Below are 21,627 nucleotides of genomic sequence, written 5' to 3'. Positions count from 1 at the left end.
GCACCAGCAGAAGATCGTTACAGGCGGTGACATACACAGTGTCACCATCTGTAACGATCAGGCATCTGGCCTCATATGGAGGTAGAGCACCGATCGCGCTCAGCTCCATATGCAGCAGATGCCTGAAGCTTCAGAAGCTCCAGCTCTCAGTTGTTATGTTACAGCTGAGAGTTGGAGCTCCTGAAGCTGTCTGTCGCTGCGAGGTGGCTGCGCGCGCATCCAACATTTCTTTGAGGATGCGTTCGCAACTGCCAACTGCAACGGACATTACAAACACAATAATAGTATAGATGATATAATATTGTTAATTGTACATGTCATGAAGATATATTATCGATTATATAAGAAACAAAACTGAAACATGTAAGGCAGTTATCATTATGTATTATAGTTTATTTGTAATTCTGGTAGCTTAGACTGGAATGTCTTAGAGAAGGAAGCCAAAAAAAACAACAATTTGAATAAAACAATTTCAAACAGCAAGTGCTAATAGACTGGAATCTGAGCCAATATTTAGTAGAGAATAAACTGGGAAATATATTTAGACATATAAGTAAATTATGGTGACAGCAGGAAAAAGTACCAAGAAGGAAATGTATCAATAATTTGATTGAGTGCATTTATAGAATAAGTTGCAATTATCGTTGTTAAAAATAAAACCAGACATTTTATATGGAGCCGTAAATGACTTTATTAGGAGTGGTTTAATAATTTGCATGTTCTCAGTAATTTGGGGAAGCTACTATACTTAATATGCTTGCACAAAATGGGTTTTGCTTAAAATACATGACTTCCTCAGTATAAAACAAAACTCTTTGATCAAAAGTCTTATGCAAATCAAAGTGTTACATTACACAAACTATTTCCATGAGCACATAGAAATATACAAAACAGTAAACAGATTCATGCATAACATCCATTTAGATTCATCTGTAGGATCTATCCATTAGCAGGTAAAACATCTTAAACTACTGATGTGTGAGATTCAGAGGTTAACTCTTTATTATCCCTCATTAGATGTTAGGAATCTTTTGAATATACAACAGACATATACCTGAATTATAATGTTACCCTGTAGAAGTTCTATCAAATATTGTATCACAAAATAGATTTTCTGTTTCAGTCTAATTTATGTACAGATTCCACTTTACCAAGAGCCTGATTATTATTTTATTCTACCCTTAAAGGGTTACTAAACCCATTTTTTTCCTTTCATGATTCAGATAAAGCATGCAATTTTAAGCAACTTTCTAATTTACTCCTTTTATCAATTATCTTCATTCTAAGCAGGAATCTAAGCTAAGATGCTTGCCCATTTTTGGTTCAGCACCCTGGATAGATACATTTAGCCACCAATCAGCAAGCGCAACCCAGGTGCTGAACCAAAAATGGTCTGACTCTTAAGCTTACATTCTTGCTTTTCAAATAAAGATAGCAAGAGAATGAAGAAAAAATGATAATAGGAGTAAAATTAGAAAGTTGCTTAAAATTGCATGCTCTGGGGTCAATTTATCAAGCTGAGGTGGACAAGGGCGCACATATGTGCCCCCGCTGCAGCTCCCCTCTGGCGGGCTGAATTCCCCTGGCGGAATTCAGCATTGCACATGAGTGCTATTTCCGCTAGTGTGCAATCTCGCCCCCTGCCTGTGCACAGCCAATCACACGTGAGCAGGAGCTGTCAATCTCCCTGGTCAGACTATACCCAGGAGATTAAAATTCTGATGACCGCTACTTGTTAAATACGGTGTGCAGGTTCTCTTGTGAGAACCTGCAGTCCTATGGGGTCGAAAGGCTTGCGAAGCTTTTGATAAATCGACCCCTCTGAATAATGAAAGAAAAAAATGTGGGTTTAGTATCCCTTTAAATCACTGTCATCCCTCTATACCTATCTATCACTGCTAGCAAAATATAAGCACTACAAAAATATCTTCTATGTTTTATATGTACAAAATTCTCCATATTTGATTGGATTAACCGTTTAGCTGTGCTTCCAGCATATCATATATAAGGCACCATTTGACAGCCTAATGAGAAATTCATTGGTGACTTTATTTCTCTGTTCATTCAGTTATATTTCTTGTGCGCCTTAATACAAGCCAGTTTGGGAATTGGGAGATATTTGTTGAGAGGTAAATATACAATTAGCAAAATATTAATTGGCCATCTAATACAGATCTCAATATTATATGTAATAGCAGAAATGCAAAAAATTAACACATCAGAAATATCAGCAATGATCTCTTATTCCTTATTCCTCTTTTCTAAAAAAAAATGTAAAGAGATAATGATGGTACTTGATCTCATGCTTCCTGTTTGTACCAAAATCATTTGTCCCTATTCCAATCAGTCTGACAATATCTTTGTATAGCATCTTGGGTGTTTTTTTTTAAATATTTGCTTAGTCAGTTAATAAGTAAAGTCCCTAATTAAAATAGAAAAAAACTATTGAATTAGAAAGTGATAACACCAAAACCTAGTTAACCATATTAAAAACAAGAAAAAAAAGATAAGAAATACCAAGATTTTTAATTAAAACAAAAAAACTGAACCTATAACCCACTGCAAGCTGTTTCTGATAGAAATAAATCTTTATAACTAAATAGTACCATTTTGTAGCAGACCACAAGGATTGATATATCAGCAAAATTGTCTAAACTGAATACAAACCAAAATGTAATGTTGTTATTGCAGTTTAACTGGTTTTCACTTATAGTTTTGTATATAGGTTATTTTTCCACCAGTTATTAACATTGTCTTTTATTTTAAGAGATTACCACAAGCACATACAGCTGGTTAAACCAATAATGAGAATGATGTTTTCCTGCCTACCCACTGACACAGTAAAACCCACTTTACATATAATTTAAAAAATAAAATTGTACATCATTATATACAAAATACAATGTTTAAAAAGAATATAACACAAAATAAAATGTACAGTGAGCAAAACTTGTATTTCTTGGAGTACCATATTATGCAGCACATGTCTAAGATTCACATCAATAAAGGTGGAGAATGCCCTGTAGTGAGTTACAAAGGAATTAAAATATCCTTTTTTAACTTACAGTGGGTAATGTTGGATCTTAGAATTGCACAGTTCATGCCAGCTTTAGAGTAAATAAGCCAATTCTGTGATTTTTTTTTCCATAATAACCATAATCAGTAGAATCTTGAAATGAGACAGCTTCATATTCAGCCTCTAATACATCTGGTGACACAAGTTACTGCATAATATTTTGTAATAATAATCGATAGCCAGGCAGCTATAGAAAATTTCTGGGTTTTTCTGGGAAGACTGGGTCATGGCCTGGCAGTCAGGGGTAGTGTTCCAGTGGAGTAGTTTGGGCTATCCATGGCTATGCTGAGCAGTAAATATAACATAAATCAGTGAACAAGGAATTAAACAAAAGAGCTCAGAAATTAGAACCATCCCACAAATTGCAGATTGACTGGAGCTCTGCACCTGTGTGCTCTTTTTATGTTGCTTCAATGTGCACTGAACTAAAAGAAAACTTGAACTAAAACACTTACTAAACAAAAATGAACATATAGATTTTAACATCTCTTTTATTGTACTCTTGTTTGTTATTCAGAATCAGATAAAGGAATACACTAAACCTCTCTTTGTAAATGCAGTAGCTTTATCCACTCTATGGTAAAACTATGGTAAACAAAGATGTATAGCTAGAAGCATTGTTTGAACACAAACTGATAATGCATCTGTCTTTGAATAGGAGACATCTAAACAACGTGTGCAGTAATAGTAAATGAAGGCACAGCAGTGGGTGTTCCCTGCTGTACCTTAGCACTGCCTGCTGCAGCCTCCCTCTACAGATTAACTGAGTGCAACAACAAAGAGGCAATTTAATTTCAATAATATAACTAAACTGGAAATTTTGACTTCCACAACCATTTAAATTGTATGTACTAATACAGCAGTTATCTCAGTCATATATGTTTTTATTTATTTAAAAAATGAACATTGTGTATAATAGATTTAAACAGTAATATTATACAGTATTCCTGAGTAAAATATAATTAAATCAAAGCTGTGCAGTAGGGAAACTTTTCTGGAGACTTCCATTGAATTTGATGACACTAAAAAAACAACATGCAAACATGCATGAGAACAAGGACCCTACACTTCACCTTATAATAACATCACACTTGTGTTCAGAGCCTGCAGCAGATCTGAGATTTTTTTTTATTATCAGCAGTCGAAGATAAAGTGAACAATTGTACTTTTGAATCTTCTTAAGTATAAGGTCCTGAATGACGAGCAACTTAAGTGCGTCTCACTTCTGCATACATTGTGGGTTCAGGATCAGGCTTCATCCTTTGACCCCTGCCTGCAAATTCAAGAGAGCTGTACTGTATTTCATGTTCTGCCTGCAAGAAAAAAATACATCAGATTAGTGGGGAAGGGAGAGGGGAATAGAAAGAGAGAAAAGGAAAGAAAGAGTAAGAGAGAAAGATAGAGAGAGAGAGCAAAAAAGAGAGAGAAAGAGAGAAAAATAGAGAGAGACATAGACAGAAAATGTGTGTGAGAGAGAGAGAGAGCAAACAAGAGAGTAAGACAAAAAATAGAGAGAGAAAGAATGAAATAGAGACAAAAAATGAAAGAGAGAGAGAGAGAGAGAGAGAGAGAAAGAATGAGAAAAAGAGATGGAGAGAAAAAAAGAGCAGAAAAGAGACAGAGAGCAAGAGAGAGACACACACCAACACTTTGTGCTTTCATCACATAACCATGTGCCAAGTTGAATTCTACAGAATAGGTCAATGACATAACATGGATACAAAAATCGGACCCACATACCACATCAATTTAATATGCATGCAGTATCATATAAGTATCATCACATTGTTAGTAATTAGACCATATAATGTAAATGCATGTCAGAAGGGGCATGTCAAATATATTGAAAGTGTTTACTAACCGGGATCCAAAAAGAAAGGATAGGTGTGGACACAGAGCCAATGGCCAATCTTTTGTTAGGGGCATGTAACTGAAAACTATACCAACTAAACAGTATATCTGTATATTTCTTACAGTTTTATTGTTCACATCTCACATGGATTTATTAATGTTTACTATGTTTACAGGTCACTTATCTGTATGGATTCACAGGTTGCCAGTGCCACCTTTTTGGTATTTTTCTCGGTAAAGGTATAATGTTTGCACTATATAATAGACATGTGCAGCCAACAAAATATGGTTTCAGATGAAATTTTTGTAACGAATATTCGGGGGGGGGGGGGAATTAATTTCTCCGAATATACGTTGGCTGCACTATTTGGTAAACTGAATTTTAGTTAAAGATTTACATTAGTTTTCATTAAAACAAATGTAAATGTTTCAAAGCTACAGGTGAAAAGTTCACCTGTAGCTACAATACTTACCCTAACCTGATCCTTATCTTGCCAGAGTCCCGGCCGTGCTAACAGGAGGTTTAGTGCACTCAGATCCCAGGACCTACACTAAAGTTATTGCAGATCCTGGCAGCCGAGCGTGCTAAGCCTCCTGCCAGGGTTCTGACAAGGAAAGAATTGGGTTAGCACACTCTCCAGAGTGCGTTAGGGAAAGTTTTGTACCTCTAAAAAGTAATTTAAATAAAATGAATAAATAATGATGAATTTTGTCAGTATTTTTCATTTTCTTTAACTTTCGCTTTCTTTAATTTCGCTGGTGCATTCTATTGGACATCCCTACTATATATTGCTTATTTTATCAGTGTTTCTGATTGGTCTGAGGAAGGGGAGTTGTGTCCTCAAAACATTGGCAATAAATTCTTTAATATTTTTGGCAAGACCAGTGAGTGTGGATCATCATTGTTAGGTTATTGTTACACCAACTAGACTTAAAGGGATACTAAACCCAGATTTTTTATTTCATGGTTCAGATAGAACATGCAATTTTAAGCAACTTTCTAATTTACTCCTATTATCAATTTTTCTTCGTTCTCTTGCTATCTTTATTTTAAAAGCAGGAATTTAAAGGGATACTGAAACCAAATGTTTTCTTTTGTGATTCAGATAGAGGGGGGTAGTTATCAAGCTGTCAACCTCAAATACGCTGGAATTCCGCAGCGTATTTGTGGCGAGGCTGATTCGCCTTAGTTATCAAAGGCTAGACACCGGCAAAAGTAGAATTTTGTGACGTAAGCTTCGATCCGCCGGACTCAGTCCGACACAGATCGATTCTTACGTCACTCCAGATGTTCCGCACACAAGTGCGGCACAATCTGACTACTTTTGCTAGTTATCAAAAAACTAGCAGGTACGCTCGGCACTTTTCCGGCCCAGCGTACCTGGTTTTCAATCCGCCGCCCTGGAGGCAGCGGATCCCATAAGAATCAATGGGAGTCTGACCATAGCGAAAGTACAAGTTTGCTGCTGCCAGACATCCCATTGATTCCTATGGGAGCTGTCTACACCTAACACCCTAACATGAACCCCGAGTCTAAACACCCCTAATCTGCCCCCCCCTACACCGCCGCAACTAAATAAAGTTATTAACCCCTAAACTGCTGCTCCCTGAGCCAACCGCAAGCTATTCTATACATATTAACCCCTAAACCGCCGCTCCCTGAGCCCGCCGCAACTATAATAAATGTATTAACCCCTAAACCGCCGCTCCCGGACACCGCCGCAACCTATATTAAATTTATTAACCCCTAATCTGCCCCCCTACACCGTCGCCACCTATAATACATTTATTAACCCCTATCCTGCCCCCCACTACACCACTGCCACTGTAATAAATTTATTAACCCCTAAAGCTAAGTCTAATCCTAACACTAACACCCCCCTAAGTTAAATATAATTTAAATCTAACTAAATAAATTAACTCTTATTAAATAAATTATTCCTATTTAAAGCTAAATACTTACCTGTAAAATAAACCCTAATATAGCTACAATATAATGAATAATTATATTGTAGCTATCTTAGGATTTATTTTTATTTTATAGGTAACTTTCAATTTATTTTAACTAGGTACAATAGCTATTAAATAGTTATTAACTATTTAATAGCTACCTAGCTAAAATAAAGAGAAATTTACCTGTAAAATAAAAACTAACCTAAGTTACAATTACACCTAACACTACACTATACTTTAATAAATTATTCCTATTTAAAACTAAATACTTACCTGTAAAATAAACCCTAAGATAGCTACAATATAATTAATAATTACATTGTAGCTATTTTAGGATTTATATTTATTTTACAGGTAACTTTGTATTTATTTTAGCTAGTTAGAATAGTTATTAAATAGTTATTAACTATTTAATAACTACCTAGCTAAAAGAAATACAAAATTACCTGTAAAATAAATCCTAACCTAAGTTACAATTAAACCTAACACTACACTATCATTAAATAAATTAAATAAATTAAATACAAATAACTACAATTAAATACAATTACATAAACTTACTAACGTACAAAAAATAAAAAAAGCTGTTACAAAAAAATAAAAAAATAGGTTACAAACATTTAAAAAATATTACAACAATTTTAAGCTAATTACACCTAATCTAAGCCCCCTAATAAAATAACAAAGCCCCCCAAAATAAAAAAATTCCCTACCCTATTCTACATTAAAAAAGTTCAAAGATATTTTACCTTACCAGCCCTTAAAAGGGCCTTTTGTGGGGCATGCCCCAAAGAAAACTGCTCTTTTGCCTGTAAAAGAAAAATACAACCCCCCAACATTAAAACCCACCACCCACATACCCCTAATCTAACACAAACCCCCCTTAAAATAACCTAACACTAATCCCCTGAAGATCATCCTACCTTTAGTCATCTTCACTCAGCTGAGCCACCGATGGAACTGTAGAGGAGATCCAAAGCGGCAGAAGTGATCCTCCAAGGGGCGCTGAAGAAATCTTCCATCCGATGAAGTGATCCTCCAGGCGGTGCTGAAAAAGTCTTCCATCCGGGCGATGTCATCTTCCAAGCGGCGCTGAAGAAGTCTTCTATCCGGGCGATGTCATCTTCCAAGCGGGGTCTTCAATCTTCAATCTTCATCCCGCCGACGCGGAACATCCTTCTTTCCCGACGGACTACCGACGAATGAAGGCTCCTTTAAGGGACGTCATCCAAGATGGCGTCCCTTCAATTCCGATTGGCTGATAGGATTCTATCAGCCAATCGGAATTAAGGTAGGAAAAATCTGATTGGCTGATTGAATCAGCCAATCAGATTGAAGTTCAATCCGATTGGGTGATCCAATCAGCCAATCAGATTGATCTCGCCTTCTATTGGCTGTTCCGATCAGCCAATAGAATGCGAGCTCAATCTGATTGGCTGATTCAATCAGCCAATCAGATTTTTCCTACCTTAATTCTGATTGGCTGATAGAATCTAATCAGCCAATCGGAATTGAAGGGACGCCATCTTGGATGACGTCCCTTAAAGGAGCCTTCATTCGTCGGTAGTCCGTTGGGAAAGAAGGATGTTCCGTGTCAGCGGGATGAAGATAGAAGATTGAAGACCCCGCTTGGAAGATGACATCGCCCGGATAGAAGACTTCTTCAGCGCCGCTTGGAAGATGACATCACCCGGATGGAAGACTTCTTCAGCGCCGCCTGGAGGATCACTTCATCGGATGGAAGATTTCTTCAGCGCCCCTTGGAGGATCACTTCTGCCGCTCCGGATCTTCTCTTCAGTTCCATCGGTGGCTCGGCTGAGTGAAGACGACTAAAGGTAGGATGATCTTCAGGGGATTAGTGTTAGGTTATTTTAAGGGGGGTTTGGGTTAGATTAGGGGTATGTGGGTGGTGGGTTTTAATGTTGGGGGGGGTTGTATTTTTCTTTTACAGGCAAAAGAGCAGTTTTCTTTGGGGCATGCCCCACAAAAGGCCCTTTTAAGGGCTGGTAAGGTAAAAGAGCTTTGAACTTTTTTAATGTAGAATAGGGTAGGGAATTTTTTTATTTTGGGGGGCTTTGTTATTTTATTAGGGGGCTTAGATTAGGTGTAATTAGCTTAAAATTGTTGTAATATTCTTTAAATGTTTGTAACCTATTTTTTTATTTTTTGTAACTTAGCTTTTTTATTTTTTGTACTTTAGTTAGTTTATGTAATTGTATTTAATTGTAGTTATTTGTATTTAATTTATTTAATTTATTTAATGATAGTGTAGTGTTAGGTTTAATTGTAACTTAGGTTAGGATTTATTTTACAGGTAATTTTGTATTTCTTTTAGCTAGGTAGTTATTAAATAGTTAATAACTATTTAATAACTATTCTAACTAGCTAAAATAAATACAAAGTTACCTGTAAAATAAATATAAATCCTAAAATAGCTACAATGTAATTATTAATTATATTGTAGCTATCTTAGGGTTTATTTTACAGGTAAGTATTTAGTTTTAAATAGGAATAATTTATTAAAGTATAGTGTAGTGTTAGGTGTAATTGTAACTTAGGTTAGTTTTTATTTTACAGGTAAATTTCTCTTTATTTTAGCTAGGTAGCTATTAAATAGTTAATAACTATTTAATAGCTATTGTACCTAGTTAAAATAAATTGAAAGTTACCTATAAAATAAAAATAAATCCTAAGATAGCTACAATATAATTATTCGTTATATTGTAGCTATATTAGGGTTTATTTTACAGGTAAGTATTTAGCTTTAAATAGGAATAATTTATTTAATAAGAGTTAATTTATTTAGTTAGATTTAAATTATATTTAACTTAGGGGGGTGTTAGTGTTAGGGTTAGACTTAGCTTTAGGGGTTGTTAATAAATTTATTACAGTGGCGGCGGTTTAGTGGGGGGCAGGATAGGGGTTAATAAATGTATTATAGGTGGCGACGGTGTAGGGGGGCAGATTAGGGGTTAATAAATTTAATATAGGTTGCGGCAGGGTCCGGGAGCGGCAGTTTAGGGGTTAAACTATTTATTTAGTTGTGGCGAGGTGCGGGATCAGCAGGATAGGGGTTAATAACCTTATTATAGAGGGCGGCGGTATAGGGGGGGCAGGATAGGGGTTACTAGGTATAATGTAGGTTGCGGCGGTGTCCGGGAGCAGCGGTTTAGGGGTTAATACATTTATAATAGTTGCGGTGGGGTCTAGGAGCGGCGGTTTAGGGGTTAATACATTTATAAGAGTTGTGGCGGGGTCTAGGAGTGGCGGTTTAGGGGTTAGTAACTTTGAGTTGCGGGGGGCTCCGGGGGCGCCGGTATAGGGGGTAGAACAGTGTAGTTAGTGTGGATGCTTAGTGACAGGCTAGCAATAAAGCTGAAAAAAAAGCCGAAGAGCAGCGAGATCGGATGAGTGATAACTCTCACAGTCCGCTGCTCATCGCCCCATACTTGGTGCGCGGCTTTTTGACAGATTTATTGATAACTTAGGCGAATTTTTTCAGGTCCGCGGCGGCGATGGTAGGCGAGCTTAGGCGGGCGTATTGGGCCGGCGAAGGCAGGAAAGTTGACACGTTGATAACTACCCCCCAGAGCATGCAATTTTAGGCAACTTTCTAATTTACTCCTATTATCAATGTATCTTCATTCTCTTGCTATCTTTATTTTAAAAAGAAAGTCCAGAATCCTGGACAGCACTTGTTTATTGGTGGATGAATTTATCCACCAATCAGCAAGAACAACCCAGGTTGTTCACCAAAAATGGGCCGGCATCTAAACTTACATTCTTGCTTTTTAAATAAAGATACCAAGAGAATGAAGAACATTTGCTAATAGGAGTAAATTAGAAAGTTGCTTAAATGTGCCTGCTCTATCTGAATCACAATAGAAAAAAAATTGGGTTCAGTGTCCCTTTAAAGTTTAGGAGCCATACCATTTTAGGTTCAGCACCCTGGATAGTGCTTGCTTATTGATGGTTAAATTTAGCCACCAATAAACAAGTGTAACCCAGGTTATGAACCAAAAATGGTCTGGCTCTTAAAGGGACATGAAATCCAAATTTTTTCTTTCATGATTCAGATAGATAATACAATTTGAAACAACTTACCAATGTACTTTTATTATTTAATTTGCTTCCTTCGCTTGTTATCCTTTGCTGAAAGGTTTATCTAGGAAAGCTCAGGAGCAGCAGAGAAACTAGGTTCTAGCTGCTGATTGGTGGATGCATATATATATATATATATATATATATATATATATATATATATATATATACTGATTGTCATTGGATCACCCATTTGTTCAGCTAGAAACTTAGAAGTTTCTAAGTTAGAAACTTAGAAGTTAGATAATAGAAGTAAATTAGAAAGTTGTTTCAAATTGTATTCTCTATCTGAATCATGAAATACATTTTTTGGGTTTCATGTCCCTTTAAACTTTACATTCTTGCTTTTTAAATAAAATAAAAAATAATATGTGTAAATTAGAAAGTTGCTTAAAATAGCATACTCTATCTGAATCATGAAAGGAAATAAATTGTGTTTAGTTTCCCTTTAAAGGGACAGTAAACACCTTGTAATTACAAGACAGTTCATTTGTGTTGCTATAGAATAACATATCAGACAAGTTTAACATTTTTAAAACAAATTCACTGCAATTTTTCAATAGCCACTGACCATCAGTCAATCTGAGCTTTATTACACAGACAACAAGTAACATGTATTTAATAGAGTTATCCTTAAAAAGTCAGCTGGTGAATTTTCAGAGCTAAATTACAAGAAAATGGGGCAAAATAAATAATGAACATATATTGCAAAGTTGTTTCATTATGCAGAACTAAACATTTGATATAAAAATTGCAATGTGTTTGCCATCCCTTTAATTATACCATACATTTTAGGTATAATTATAAGTTTTATATGGGACAATCTTAAAATATAACAAAAAAAAACAAAATATAAATTTAAATGATAATCATTTCAATAACTTACAATCTATATGTACCTCACCCTACCCACTATTGTGTCTTTCTTTAAAATATGGATATTCTTTAAATACAAACAATATTCCTTCTTGTGAAATTTTCTCAAGGAATCTCAAATAAACACTTCATTTTTTCATAAACACTTACAATCTATTTTTGGGGGCCGATTTATCAATGTCTGGCAGACATGATACGCTATAGCATACGCTGTTGGCATTTAGTAAACTGCTTGTGCAATGCCGTCCCCTGCAGATTCGCGGTCAATCGGCCGCTAGCAGGGGGTGTCAACCAACCCAATTGTATGCAATTGGGTGGATTGATGTCCGCAGCCTCAGAGGCAGCGGACCAGTTAAGGTATAGCTGTCTTAAGACCGCTGCTTCTTAACTCCCGTTTCTATCGAGTCTAAAGGCTCATACAGAAACAGGGGTATTTGGCCCCATTTGGGCTTTGATAAATCAGCCCCATGGAGTCCGTCAGTGTATCATACTGTTGTATAATAATAAGTCTCAAATATTTTTCCTAATTGTGTTAATACAAGGTTTTTGTTTAAAAATTCATAGCTTTAAAATATTTTTTTTCTGGCTATTAACCCTTTGAGTGCTAAGCACTTTCCCACCTGGGTGCTAAGATTTTTTAAGTTTTTTTTTTTTATTTTTCTATTTTATGAACAAAATTGTTTTAATTTTTTTTTTTTTCTCAGAGCCTCAAGACTTACACTATTGGAAAGGTTAGGCGATTACCTTTCCAATGGTGGGTCTTGGCTTAGATGCCTGAGATACAGGCTTCTAAGCAGCATGCCCCCTGCTCCTATACTTAACATTCAACTAGATTACGAGTTTTGCGGTATGAGTAAAAAAGCAGCGTTAAGGCTCATAACGCTGCTTTTTCACTACCGCTGGTATTACGAGCCTTGCAGGTTTAGGATCACCGCACACTTTTTTTGGCCTTAACGCAAATTAGCTTAGGCAATTTGCGTAAAGTATTTTTTCAATAGGACTTCCATAGCGCCCCTATTACAAGCTTTTTCTGGGAGGCCAAAAAGTGAGCGGTACAGCCTATCCCGCAAGATTCGTAACGCATTCTAAAGTCAGTAGTTATGAGTTTTACACTACAAAGCTGTAGCATAAAACTCATAACTAAAGTGTTAAAAAGTACCCTAACACCCATAAACTACCTATTAACCCCTAAACCGAGGCCCTCCTGTATCGCAAAAACTAAAATAAAATTATTAACCCCTAATCTGCCACTCCCATCATCGCCGCCACTATACTAAATTTATTAACCCCTAAACCTAAGTCTAACCCTAACCCTAACACCCACTAACTTAAATATAATTAAAATAAATCTAAATAAAAATTACTATCATTACCTAAATTATTCCTATTTAAAACTAAATACTTACCTGTAAAATAAACCCTAAGATAGCTACAATATAACTAATAGTTACATTGTAGCTATCTTAGGTTTTATTTTTATTTCACAGGCAAGTTTGTATTTATTTTAACTAGGTAGAATAGTTAGTAAATAGTTATTAACTATTTACTAACTACCTAGCTAAAATAAATACAAACTTACCTGTAAAATAAAACCTAACCTGAGTTACACTAACACCTAACCTTACACTACAATTAAATAAATTACCTAAATTAAATACAATTACCTAAATTACAAAAAAACCCCCACTAAATTACACAAAATAAAAAAAGACATTATCAGATATTTAAACTAATTACACCAAATCTAATAGCCCTATCAAAATAAAAAGCCCCCCAAAATAAAACAAAAACCCTAGCCTTAACTAAACTACCAATAGCCCTTAAAAGGGCCTTTTGCGGGGCATTGCCCCAAAGAAATCAGCTCTTTTACCTGTAAAATAAAAATACAACCCCCCCACCCACACAACCAAACCCCCAAATAAAATCCTAACTAAAAAACCTAAGCTCCCCATTGCCCTGAAAAGGGCATTTGGATGGGCATTGCCCTTAAAAGGGCATTTAGCTCTTTTTCTATTGCTCAAAAGCCCTAATCTAAAACTAAAACCCACCCAATAAACCCTTAAAAAAACCTAACACTAACCCCCGAAGATCCACTTACAGTTTTGAAGACCGGACATTCATCCTCAAAGCCGGGAGAAGTCCTCAGTGAAGCAGCAAGAAGTCCTCAACAAAGCCGGGAGAAGTCTTCATCCAAGCCGGCAGAAGTGGTCCTCCAGACGGGCAGAAGTCTTCATCCAGATGGCATCTTCTATCTTCATCCATCCGGCGCGGAGCGGGTCCATCTTCAAGACATCCGGTGCGGAGCATCTTCTTCAAACAAAGTCTTCTTCACGAATGAATGTTTCTTTAAGTGACGTCATCCAAGATGGCGTCCCTTGAATTTCCGATTGGCTGATATAATTCTATCAGCCAATCAGAATTAAAGTTGAAAAAATCCTATTGGTTGATCCAATCAGCCAATAGGATTGAGCTTGCATTCTATTGGTTGTTCCAATCAGCCAATAGAATGTGAGCTCAATCCTATTGGCTGATCGGATCAGCCAATAGGATTGAAGCTCAATCCTATTGGCTGATTGCATCAGCCAATAGGATTTTTTCACCTTAAATTTCAATTGGCTGATAGAATTCTATCAGCCAATCGGAATTCAAGGGACACAATCTTGGATGACATCACTTAAAGAAACATTCATTCAAGAAGAAAACTTCGTTTGAAGAGGATGCTCCGCGCCGGATGTCTTGAAGTTGGACCCGCTCCGCACCGGATGGATGAAGATAGAAGATGACTTCTGCCCATCTGGAGGACCACTTCTGCTGGCTTGGATGAAGACTTCTCCCAGCTTTGTTGAGGACTTCTTGCCGCTTCGCTGAGGACTTCTCCCGGCTTCGTTGAGGATGGATGTCCGGTTTTCAAAACTGTAAGCGGATCTTCGGGGGTTAGTGTTAGGTTTTTTTAAGGGTGTATTGGGTGGGTTTTAGTTTTAGATTAGGGCTTTTGGGCAATAGAAAAAGAGCTAAATGCCCTTTTAAGGGCAATGCCCATCCAAATGCCCTTTTCAGGGCAATGGGGAGCTTAGACTTTTTTTAGTTAGGATTTTATTTGGGGGGTTGGTTGTGTGGGTGGTGGGTTTTACTGTTGGGGGTTGTTTGTATATTTTTGCAGGTAAAAGAGCTGATTTCTTTGGGGCAATGCCCCGCAAAAGGCCCTTTTAAGGGCTATTGGTAGTTTAGTTTAGGCTAGGGTTTTTTTTTTTAGGGGGGCTTTTTTATTTTTATAGGGTTATTAGTTTAGGTTTAATTAGTTTAAATATCTGATAATGTCTTTTATTGTATTTTGTGTAATTTAGTGTTTGGTTTTTTGTAATTTAGGTAATTGTTTTTAATTTAGGTAATTTATTTAATTGTAGTTTAAGGTTAGGTGTTAGTGTAACTCAGGTTAGGTTTTATTTTACAGGTAAATTTGTATTTATTTTAGCTAGGTAGTTAGTAAATAGGTAATAACAATTTAGTAACTATTCAGCCTAGTTAAAATAAATGCAAACTTGTCTGTAAAATAAAATTAAACCCTAAGCTAGCTACAATGTTACTATTAGTTATATTGTAGCTAGCTTAGGGTTTATTTTATAGGTAAGTATTTCATTTTAAATAGGAATTATTTAGTTATTAATAGTAGGTTTTATTTAGATTTATTTTAATTATATTAAAGTTAGGGGGTGTTAGGGTTAGACTTAGGTTTAGGGGTTAATAAATTTAGTATAGTGGCAGCGACGTTGGGGGCGGTAAATTAGGGGTTAATAAATGTAGGTAGGTGGCAGCGATGTTAGGGGCAGCAGATTAGGGGTTAATAATATTTAATTAGTGTTTGATATGCAGGAGTGCGGCGGTTTAGGGGTTAAAATGTTTATTACAGTGGCGGTGATGTCCGGAGCGGCATATTAGGGGTTAATAAATATAATGTAGGTGTCGGCAATGTCGGGGGAGGCAGATTAGGGGTTAATAAGTGTAAGATTAGGGATGTTTAGACTCAGGGTTCATGTTAGGGTGTTAGGTGTAAACCTAAATTTTGTTTCCCCATAGCAATCAATGGGGCTGCGTTACAGAGCTTTACGCTGCTTTTTTGCAGGTGTTAGGCTTTTTTTCAGCCGACTCTCCCCATTTATGTCTATGGGGAAAGCGTGCACGAGCATGTAAAACCAGCTCACCGCGGCTTTCAGCAGCGCTGGTATTGGAGTGCGGTATGGAGCTCAATTTTGCTCTACGCTCACTTCTTGTCTGATAACGCCGGGTTTTTATAAACCTGTAATACCAGCACTGTAGGGAAGTGAGCGTTGACAATAACGTGCAAGTTAGCACTGCACACCCCTCATACTGCAAAACTCATAATCTAACCGTTTATTTGAAAAGCAAGAATGTAATTTTAGAAGACGGCCCATTTATGGTTAACAACCTGGGTTGTGCTTGCTGATTTGTGGCTAAATGCACCCACCATTAAACAAGTGCTGTCAATTGTACTGAACCAAAAATTTTCTGGCTCCTTAGCTTAGATGCCTATTTAGTAACTATTCTACCTAGTTAAAATAAATATAAACTTGCCTGTGAAATAAAAATAAAACCTAAGATAGCTACAATGTAACTATTAGTTATATTGTAGCTAGCTTAGGTTTTATTTTACAGGTAAGTATTTAATTTTAAATATGAATTATTTAGTTATTAATAGTAGGTTTTATTTAGATTTATTTTAATTATATTTAAGTTAGTGGGTGTTAGGGTTAGACTTAGGTTTCGGGGTTAATAACTTTAGTATAGTGGCGGCGACTTTGGGGGCGGCAGATTAGGGGTTAATAACTGTAATGTAGGTTGCAGCGATGTTAGGGACAGCAGATTAGGGGTTAATAATATTTAACTAGTGTTTGCGAGGCGGGAGTGTGGCGGTTTAGGGGTTAATATGTTTATTATAGTGGCAGATAAGGGGTTAATAATTTTATTTTAGTGTTTGCGATGCAGGAGGGCCTCGGTTTAGGGGTTAATAGGTAGTTTATGGGTGTTAATGTACTTTTTAGCACTTTAGTTATGAGTTTTATGCTACAGCTTTGTAGCGCAAAACTCATAACTACTGACTTTCAGTTTACAGTATTGATCTTGAAGTTTTAGGTTGTACCGCTCACTTTTTGGCCTTCCAGGCAGACTTGTAATACCGGGGCTATGGAAGTCCCATTGAAAAAAGACTTTCCGCAAATTGCATAAGTTAATTTGCATTAAGGGCAAAAAAGTGTGCGGTGCCCCTAAATCTGTAAGACTCGTAATACCAGCGGTAGTGAAAAATAGCCTTAACGCTGCTTTTTCACTCATACCGCAAAACTCGTAATCTAGCCGAATGATAGCAAGAGAATGAAGAAAAATTGATAATAGGAGTAAATTAGAAAGTTGCTTAAAATTGCATGCTCTGGGGTCAATTTATCAACCCCTTGATTCTTGTGTGACTTAACCATCTCGACTGTGTTTGATTCTGAAAGATTGTGATCACTTTGTTAATTTAAAAAAATGGCAATTTTCATTTTCCAGCATTGAAAAAAAAAAGAAGAAAGATTGGAATGAACCTCTATAAACATTTTGGACACACTCTCTAATGTTCTTAAATATTATGCTTTTATTTTATGAAAACATGCAAAAATATTAATTTATATGACCATTACTTCCTTCTATTTCACCTCTCTCATGTATGCTACAAATAACTTAATTTCTAGTGATTCTTAAGACACTTTAAATTTCAACAATCTCTATCAAGTTGTAAGTACTAGTGAAAATTCTGATTGTAGCACATGCGATCACTTACCATCTGTATTCCAGGTATAGTTGTGCGGTCTAAAAAGATTGATAGAAAAAAAAAAAGTTACTTGCAGAGTATAAATAGTACTATTGTGTAACATCCCACCGTATTCATATACATTGTGAACACCCAAAACAAGGGACACTTTGATCCATTATTAAGAGTTTAATTAAATTGTAGAAAAGAGACAAACTTTTTTTTTTTTTAATAATCATAATTATATTTGTTTTCTTGTATCTATCTCCTTGGTTTGTTGTTTATTCATATCTGTATAGTAGCATATTTCAAGGTTCCCTTAGTCACTCACACCTGTTTGCTTTGCCAATCAAGAACTGTATCTCTGTTGCAAACAAGTAGAGCTCACTGCAGTACCTCTGCTCAAACTGTAGTGGAATATGCAAGAAGGGTGATGCAGTGCAATCAGGAGCATGCTCGGACTGACTTCAATGTGGTTGGAGCATCAGGGGCAAAATTACATATGCGGCGCAAGATTCAGTGCAACTGCTGAAACCCATGCCACCTGTAATTTTACCTTGCACATCGGGTTTCAAAAAGTGCCGTAAATTGGATAAACTAGCGATGTCCAGAAATGAGCATAAATACCCGACACGTAAAACCCCTATATCCACCATCAAACCCACATAGGAACTAATAATACAAGTATTAACCCCTAAACCGACAACCCCCAAAAATGCAATATGCCTATTTAAACTATTAACCCCTAATCCACCATTCACACACATCTTGATCTACCTAATAAAAGTATTAACCCCTAAATCAGAGCAGGCGGACAGGTTATGGAGCAGGCGGACAGGTTATGGAGCAGGCAGACAGGTTATGGAGCAGCGGTCTTTAGACTTAGCCTTCAGACTCCCCAGAAACACGGCCCTTCAACCTCCATACGGAGTTTGATAAATGGGCCCCTTTGAGCCTTTATCCTTGCAATATTTTTATAAAACAACGTTTATCAGACAGTGTTAATATGATTGTTATAATGTATTTTTGAGGTGTTTTGTGCAACTTTTTTCACTTAACCAGAGCTCTGAGTTTGTTGTGTTTACCAATGTGCAAAACATGTTCACAACCTCGCGGACACATTTACTACCCATTTGTAAAATGAGTCATTTTTGGATGTGCTCAAAAAAGTGCATTTTTGCCATAACATGAGTGCATGGGAGAGTTGCGCTCCATATGTAATGTAGCCCAGAATATTCTGCCCTGGTCATTTTGAAAAAAATTATCACACTCACTTCCTCCTATCTTTATTTATTTATTTTTATTTATATTGAGGAACAAGATTTACATGTTAAATATTTATTTAATAAAGAGGAAGCCATCTGTCATGTATCCCATTAAGAAAAGAGAGCAGTGTATTTTAACACTGCATTAAAGGGACAATGAACACCTATGTCATATAAAATGTTATTATTATGTGCAGTATGCTTTCATTAGTTATGTTGCCCCTTTACATGTAATATAGCTGTGGAAATTGTGGATTTTTTAATTCTCAAAGTTGGAAATGCACACTGCAGACTAAATTTCAGCAGATAACAACTATAAAACAATGCAGTCTAATGTATCCACACATTGGCAAATCTTGTCTTGTGCAGAAACAAACCCCAAATTTCTCTTCCAAATAAGGCAAGATGGTGGGTAGATTTTAAATATAGAAAAACAATTGCAGCAAACGAGCTGTTAATTTATTTAAACATGTGTAGGCTTGGCTGATATGTTATTCTATAGCATACTATTAGTGTCCATTTAAAGACCACCAGCATTCACTTTGTTTTAAATCTAGGATAAAATACCCTTAGCAAATACACAGTGGGTTTGGACCTCTTCTGTGAATTAATTTGATAACTAAAGGGACATTGTACACTAGATTTGTCTTTGCATACATGTTTTGTGGATGATCCATTTATATACTGTAGCTTATCTGGGATTGTTTTTGTTAACATCTATATTTTTCACGTTTCTTAGCTCGAAGGAGAGCCATTGCATGTTTTTTAAACAGATCAGCTGTACCCTGAAGTTTTAGTAATGCTTTTAGTGCTTTTATCAAGTTGCAGCGTACTGTTTGTGAAAAGTGACTGCTGCTGATTGCCTGTGCCTGGATGCTGGAGACTCTCAAGTCTAAGGAGGAATTCCCCTGGAGGTTTAGCCGGGGGCATCAGCCAGCTGGTGGCTGCGATATCCAGCCTCTCTATTTGCACTATCCATCTATATAGTGCCATCTCACTTGTGAGTGCACCCATATAAAAGAAAACCCTATTACATTTTAAGTTTATAAAACATATAGGGCCAGATTATGAGTGGAGCACAAACGTTTGCACGGGAGAGATATCTAGTTTATCGCACCTGTTTGCGTGTTGGATTATCGCTTGTATTACAAGTTAAAAGTAAATGCGATTGCTTGAGAATAATTGATGTTAACACACGTTGGGTTAGTGCAACCGCAGAGCTCCGGTTAACTCTTTTCCAAAACGGAAAAAAAAGTGTCACAAAACACAACAAAAGTACAGTTAAATGTACAGTTACACTCATAATAACACCATGTGATAAAAAAACAAAATTTATGCTTACCTGATAAATTTCTTTCTCTTGTGGTGTATCCAGTCCACGGGTTCATCCATTACTTGTGGGATATTCTCCTTCCCAACAGGAAGTTGCAAGAGGACACCCACAGCAGAGCTGTCTATATAGCTCCTCCCCTAACTGCCACCCCCAGTCATTCGACCAAAGACAAGCAAGAAAAAGGAGAAACTATAGGGTTCAGTGGTGACTGTAGTTTAAAAATAAAAAACACCTGCCTTAAAGTGACAGGGCGGGCCGTGGACTGGATACACCACAAGAGAAAGAAATTTATCAGGTATGCATAAATTTTGTTTTCTCTTGTAAGGTGTATCCAGTCCATGGGTTCACCCATTACTTGTGTGATACCAATACCAAAGCTTTAGGACACGGATGAAGGGAGGGACAAGGCAGGAACTTAAACGGAAGGCACCACTGCCTGCAAGACCTTTCTCCAAAAAATAGCCTCAGAGGAAGCAAAAGTATCAAATTTGTAGAATATAGAAAAAGTATGAAGCGAAGACCAAGTCGCCGCCTTACAAATCTGTTCAACAGAGGCCTCATTTTTAAAAGCCCATGTGGAAGCTACCGCTCTAGTGGAATGAGCTGTAATTCTTTCAGGAAGCTGCTGGCCAGCAGTCTCAAAAGCTAAACGGATTATGCTTCTCAGCCAAAAAGAAAGAGAAGATGCCGAAGCCTTTTGGTCTCTCCTCTGTCCAGAGAAGACAACAAACAATGCAGATGTTTGACGAAAATCCTTAGTAGCTTGTAAATAAAACTTTAAAGCATGAACCATGTCAAGATTGTGTAATAGACGTTCCTTCTTTGAAGAAGGATAGGACACAGTGACGGAACTACAATCTCCTGATTGATATTCTTATTAGATACCACCTTAGGAAGGAATCCAGATTTGGTACGCAACACTACCTTATCTGTATGGAATATCAGATAAGGGGAATCACACTGTAAGGCAGATAACTCTGAAACTCTTTGAGCCGAAGAGATAGCTACCAAAAACAGAACTTTCCAAGATAAAAGCTTGATATCTATGGACTGCAGAGGTTCAAACGGAACCCCTTGAAGAACTTTAAGAACTAAATTTAAACTCCATGGCGGAGCAACAGGTTTAAACACAGGCTTGATTCTAACTAAAGCCTGACAAAACGCCTGAATGTCTGGAACATTTGCCCAACGCTTGTGCAGAAGAATAGACAGAACATAAATCTGTCCTTTTAAGGAACTAGCTGACAATCCCTTCTCCAATCCTTCTTGGAGAAAGGATAATATCCTAGGAATCCTGACTTTACTCCATGAGTAACCCTTGGATTCACACCAATGAAGATATTTACACAATATCTTATGATAGATTTTCCT

The 21,627-nt window shown here is 36.7% G+C and overlaps 1 protein-coding gene across 2 annotated transcripts in view; it reads right to left on the bottom strand.

Moving 5' to 3' along the window:
• Positions 1-372: 372 nt before the first annotated feature.
• LOC128638738 (carcinoembryonic antigen-related cell adhesion molecule 1) overlaps positions 373-21,627 on the bottom strand; it is a 465,051-nt gene continuing 443,796 nt past the window's right edge. For both annotated transcript variants that reach the window (XM_053690871.1, XM_053690872.1), the window contains 2 exons: positions 17,689-17,717; positions 373-4,389 (listed from right to left, as the gene is read on the bottom strand). In XM_053690871.1, the coding sequence (XP_053546846.1) occupies positions 4,285-4,389; positions 17,689-17,717 (134 nt within the window). In that variant the 3' untranslated portion in view covers positions 373-4,284. The remainder of the gene's footprint in view (positions 4,390-17,688; positions 17,718-21,627) is intronic.

This window comes from Bombina bombina, chromosome 8 (assembly GCF_027579735.1).
Source record: "Bombina bombina isolate aBomBom1 chromosome 8, aBomBom1.pri, whole genome shotgun sequence".
In the NCBI taxonomy this organism is placed as follows: Eukaryota; Metazoa; Chordata; class Amphibia; order Anura; family Bombinatoridae; genus Bombina; species Bombina bombina.
Note: the sequence above shows the minus strand (reverse complement) of the source record. Positions and strands in the feature narration are given on the sequence as shown.